The 6,182-nt window shown below is 37.7% G+C and overlaps 1 protein-coding gene across 5 annotated transcripts in view; it reads left to right on the forward strand.

The window, feature by feature from the left end:
• LOC106534708 (actin binding LIM protein family, member 3) overlaps nt 1-6,182 on the forward strand; it is a 48,185-nt gene that overhangs the window by 1,673 nt on the left and 40,330 nt on the right. For all 5 annotated transcript variants that reach the window (XM_014031427.1, XM_014031428.1, XM_014031430.1 and 2 more), the window contains exon 2: nt 1,113-1,247. In XM_014031427.1, coding sequence (XP_013886881.1) covers nt 1,113-1,247 — 135 coding nt within the window. The remainder of the gene's footprint in view (nt 1-1,112; nt 1,248-6,182) is intronic.

Raw genomic sequence — 6,182 nt, forward strand, 5'->3', positions numbered from 1 at the left:
GTCGTACTTGGAGAAAACCTACGTAAAGTCAGGTCCAAACTAGGGTTGTGCATAAAAATCAAAATATTATTAAATACATTGACATTTTTTAAAAGTTTTCTTTCATTTGTTATTGATTCACCTTACCAAACCTTAAAAGGCAGTATAACGCTGGGTGATTCCTGTTCAGAGCAAGGAACAGCAAACTGCAAGTGAGATCGATGAGTAAGTGAAACAGCCAGCCGTATTTTAGAATTGCCTTTCTCKTTTAAAGCAGATGTTTGAACGCATTTTGGTATTTATAATTATAATTATGTAATATAATTTTARCCTATTTAGCTGGTTTTGTTGAGTCAGTGACATTGAGCAATAAGTTGTCCAACCGATTTACTTAATTTTGGGAGATCACTTAGATAAGATCGGTGGAAAAGATTGGCTTCYCATTTACCTTCACAAAAGTCTAAAAAAATCAACCACTGTCCTCTTTTGCTCTGCTGTGAGCTACCTAATGTCTAGTTAAAAGAAGTTTGTATTGTTTCAAGGGTATTGTTCAATGTTTTTCAGTAAAARAAGATTGTAACATTTGAAGGTGCTATTTTAAAAATCTGTATCAGGCAAAATCAGAATTGGCAAGTCAGACWTTTTAAAGATTGGTGATTTGRCAGAAAAKGGCAATKGCTGCACCCCTAGAATAAAGTAAAATGTATCAATGTCAAGTTGAGCTGCACTCTGCTTAGGGTCATACTGCATTGTGAGCTCTGTATCAAAAATTGTATGGAATCACAATGTGATACCCAGCCTTAGGCCAAACCAGGGGTGAACGCAGGACCTTTTTYCTGTAAGGCAACAGTGCTAACTTGAGCATTCATGCTGCCATCAATAATAAAGACGTGAGGAGTGTTCCAGACAAATAGTTGTCTTGCAATTTTTTGTAACATGTTGAATATTCAAAGTAACGTAAGAACGAGACACTGCAACATTGTGGACTTCACATCAACAGTGTTAGAGGGAAAAAAATATGGAATTATGCAAATCGAGGACAGTGATGAAAAAAATGGAAATCAGTGTTTTAAAATATTCTTTGATTTGAACATGATTAAATGTATAAAATTTGTGTTTTGTGTGTTTTGTAGCTTATCAACAGGGTTCAGCACGCACTGAGAGGAGCTCTGAACCAATCCGATGCCAGCGATGTCGAGAAGCATGCAAAGGGGAGGTGGTTCGAGTCCAAGAGACTCACTTTCATGTCAAATGCTTCACCTGCACTGGTAAGAAATGGATATCTTAACCACAGGAACACAGCCCAGCAAGTGTTAGAGCAGGAAAAAAAAACAACTGTAGTAATTGTAGAAATAGGTGTTGTGTTACYGTTTTCCCTCGCCTGCAAGGTCAGGACCATAAATGCTGAAGTTGTTTTGTGTAAGATAGGAATTCCATTTGTAGGCCAGGGATGGTGCATTTCTCATGGCCACATCCTCAGCCTCAAGGTACACCGTCGTACTTTGACAGACACACTGTAAGCACTTTATCTGTTTGTTCACATGCTGAGTGCTACTATTAGCCCACAGTGGGGATTGGAATGGATCAGAGCTGCCTTGCGGGGCACACGTGACTCCTGGTAAGGAAGCTTGTTATGGACCTGGCAGCTTAGAGAAGTTTTTTTTTTTCGTTATACACAGAGGCTTAATGATACTGACATAACTAGCTTTGGAGTACTACTGTAGATCTTGGCACAGGTGACCTATAATAGATACAAGAGTGACATAACCACACAACAGGTTGTGACAGGAATACTTGTCTATTTGTGTGACAAACAGTTGTAGGCAGAAGTTTGCATTGATTAATTTTATGCATGAATGTTATATCCAAGCATYGAACAACTATGCAACATGCAGTTTCAATTATTTTTAATATTGGGTGTATAAGTTTTGAGCTATTTTGCCAGAATCGCAGCTATATAACAGATTAACTTTCAACCAGTAGGGGTGTCCTGATTCCAGTTTTTCTCAAACCGAGTACYAATATAAATACGAGTGTGTGACTTTGGGGCACTCACCAATACCGAGTACCAATATCAAGTACTTACCAGGTCAAATTCTAAACATTACAAAATGAATTTTAATATATTTGGAACAAAGTGGCTCTCCTTCCTTTTAGGCCAACAGCCCCTCTGAATATCAAATCAAATATACAGCATGATATAATATATTATCATACTGTTGCTAAATTAAAAAAATAATAATAACAAATAAGATTTTCTTTTAACTTGTCTTAAACATGAAACTGACCAACTTCACTTGAAATGCGGTATTGATACTGATATCATCATCATCATCATCATCATCATCGTTTATTTATAAAGCACAATAAAAACCAAAGTGCTGTACAGGAGCATAAAATAAAAACAATGATATCGGTCACATGTATTGTGGCATTTTGAACGAGTGCAAGTACTTGCTAAAATGCTGGTATTTACTAGTCAAGGTTGGGCTTTCAAACATAAATCACTGCACCAACAGTTCATCCAGTTTTTGTTTTCAAAGACTGTTGGATTTTGCACGCTTAAAGGATTGTGTAAAAATGAAGAATATGTGTGCGTGCAAATTAGAAACAGAAATCAACTGAAGAACGTTAGTTGTCATGCAGCTGTACAGCCTGCAGCAACATTCAAGAGTTTTTTTTTAGTTTTTTTTTTTTCAAATGTTACGCTGCCTTCAGGCCCAGGCCTCTCTTGCAAAAGAGATGTTTTRTCAATGGGACTTGCCTGGTTAAATAAAGGTTAATAAATAAAGAAATAAAACAAAAAAAGAGCTGTGTCTGAGTCAAACAAAAATAGAAACTTTAAAACCTTGTTTTACCTGAACGGCACAGCTCCTGTCATATTCTGCAGTTCATGGACTCACAAAAGGCTATTCATCGGAGAATTGATATTACTTGTTCTCCTCGCGTAACTGTCACACACATGAAAAGTCAAGCTACCAGCAATAACGCACACATATGAACTCGTTTGTGTATGTGTATGTGTGTGTGTGTGTGTGTGTACATAAGTGTGCACATTTCTCTATGTGTGCACGCTCGCTGTGGTTGTGACGGGTTGCTGTGGTAATGGTGTGAAGGGGCACCTGGGCCCTGGTTGGTGGATATTCTCAGCATCTCTAAGGTGCTAATAACCAATCGGACAGCTCGATTGTGTGCCCCAGAGGGAAAAAAAAAAGAAAGGGAAGGGGGGCCACCAAAGCGAGCAGGAGAGACGAGGAGAGGGGGGGATGGGGGTGTTGTTTATATCACCCAAACAGTACGTTACCACGCTCATGCTGGTTTTTTCCCTTTCCCCTCTTCATACCTATGGCAGCACGGAAACCTGCCAGAATATTATACCTATCCGTCAAATCTCGCCTTTGATTTTTCCAGAGAGTTCTTCTTGTTCCATGGGGCTGAGGGGGTGCTATTGTACTGCCACAACCTTTCACATAATGTGCCCTCTTGTAGAGGCTTCTGCCCAGCCAGCAGTTTTTTTCTATTAAAGCCTTTATTGTTCAATGTGTAAAGCCCCCTCACATACAAACATGTTGCATGATTTTATTTTATTTTTTATTTTGAACTTCATAACCTTGCGTTATTGCCTATCAGCTTCTCAGTTATGAATAGTTTATTTTATTTTCCAAGACTAAACTCAGTAAGCAAATTCGTGGGGATTGCAGTAGCAGGACTTTATTTCGCTCTCTGTMGCGTTGTGCAGCATTTTCTTCCTCTTTCTGTATCTTTCACTATGATTGTCATCCAAGCGTGAAATCAATTTCTCATCTTGGGACTGGATGACATTGGTGTGTGGGGTGTGCAATTGGGAGGCTAATAGATAAACTGTATTTTATCAGCACACCACAGTGGCAATGTGCTGCCAACAGCCAAGTGCCTCGTGTGTTGCAGAAGTTCATAAATGTTGGGATTTAGATATGTTTTAACATTCAACTTTGTCCTCGGCTATGCTTTTTTCATCTCCATAGTCWCAGCTGCTATAATTAACTAAATGACCTTGATCAGCAATAATCAGGCCTACTTTAATACCAAAATAAAAGATATGACATTCAATCTTTGTTGCCTCTCTTCTTCACTGACTTTTCACCAAAGGCAAAAAAGAAAAGAAAGTTGGAGATCTGTCAGTTTTCAAAAGTCGTTGTTCAGTCATTTTGAAGTGGGTTTTTTGTGGACAAGCTTTAAATATTTAAAATCTTAGCTGTTGTATAGCTTTTTGAATGGCCTCATTTTAAATGAGTCAGACTGATTGAATCATCTGACAGGACTGACAAGGAACTGACTGACTACTCAAATGCAGAAAATGTCAAAGTGGATTGCGACCCTCCGCAAGCAAGCCCGATTTTAGAAATCCCAAACTTTTTTTAAGTTACTTTACAAACCATACACAGTGGTCACGTTGCACAACTTTTCCTGTGATCATTTTTTTTAAAAATGTGAACCAAAGTAACCATGTAATACAAATTTGCATACATTGTAAAAATTTTACTTAATTCAGTTCAATTCTAAAATACTTTCTTGATCCAAGAGGGAAATTATGTAACAACATTTATAAGAATCTCATTGACATTTTAAAGATTGACGTTGCTTTAAAATAACAAAATGAGAGAATCCACTTTGGTAGCGGGTCCGTTTGGACTAAGTGTGTCTCGATACCAATTTTTCTCCAACTGATTACGAGTATGAGTATTCGAGTTTGGATTCTCACTGACACAGTGTACTAATACTGAGTACTTACTGAGTTAGAACATAAACATTACTATCATTTCTGAGTGCTCTGCCATCTGTGAGTAATTCCAGTGAATGAAGAACAAGCACATTCTAAATGCACTGTTTATGTAGAAGTGAGACCTCTTGTTTGTACACAAGCTTTGTTGTTCTAATGCTATTTTTTGTCATTTTCATGACATTTTTAAAAAATACTTAATCAGATGTTACGATCAGTTACTCCATACTCAAGTAGTCTTTTTACGAAATGCTTTTTTTTTTACAATTACTTGAGTAATCTCTTGGACGGCTTAAATACATGCTGCACCAGAGCAGCTGGAAAGAGGCAATACAAACAGAATACAGTAGATAGACTGCCAAAAATTACCCATCTAACCAAGTCTTTCCCTCTTATATTTAGCCAAAAAGTATTTTTTATCTTGTTTTGAGACCAATATGCAAAGCAGGAGTTATGTTAGCCTGGATTTGTTTTTCAAGAATTCCAATTGTCTAATTCCATTGTCAGATTATTTTACTCAYTTTGAGAAGATTCAGACTGGAATTATTTAATCAGCTCTGATTGCAGAACAACTTAAGAATCGACATGCAGCATCCATGAATAGAGATGTGTTTGCTTCTTTAAACAGAGCGATGAACGTGACATCACGCTATCGTCTGCACAGGTGGGTTGCATCAGCAGCATAAAACATTTACACGGGTGTCTAATGAAGGTCGCATTTACAAGGTTAACCTCCACACAAACAAAATGGCATCCGTTTTGGGTATCGGGGCATTTTAAACGAGCATGAGTACTTTTTCAAATTTGGCTTGTATTGGGTCCATACCAGTATCAGCATTGGGGCACCACTAGTAATAACCGTTGTTATTTTATCAACATGGTCCGTGGATCACCTGCCAAATTGTATTTTCCATCTTGACCAAATTCCAATCTTCAGAAGCATAGTTATTTCAGCATGCTTAGCTGAAAAAGGTAGAGTGACCATGTTGCGCAAGTCCTGTTCATCCYTTCCCCCATGTTTGTTATGTGTGTCTTTCTCTTGAATGGGTGGGCAGTTTCATTCTGCATTGCATCTCTGATGTTGTGTGTGAATGACAATAAAGCTGATTCTMACTCTGATTATTTGAACCTTTACYTCACTGACACTTTCACGTTAGATTGTTATTTTGACAGAGGTCTTAGCCAACTGCTGTTGCTGTTGTTTACTCTGACAAGTAATRACACAAATAAGGAAATAACTGTGTGATGTGATGTAAATTTATGGATTAGTGTTTGCACTGGCTTCTATACAATTTTGTAGACTGGATTTGTTTTAAGCCTGAGCAATCCACTTTGGCCTTAGCTGCAGTTGGACTAGCCATTAGCTTGTTGGTTCTGTCAGACTTAAACTCTGTAGATCTAAAGTTAGGCCATTATATGTATGTAATATGTATATACATTATAT

Source organism: Austrofundulus limnaeus, unplaced genomic scaffold (genome assembly GCF_001266775.1).
Source record: "Austrofundulus limnaeus strain Quisiro unplaced genomic scaffold, Austrofundulus_limnaeus-1.0 Scaffold1250, whole genome shotgun sequence".
Classification (NCBI taxonomy): Eukaryota; Metazoa; Chordata; class Actinopteri; order Cyprinodontiformes; family Rivulidae; genus Austrofundulus; species Austrofundulus limnaeus.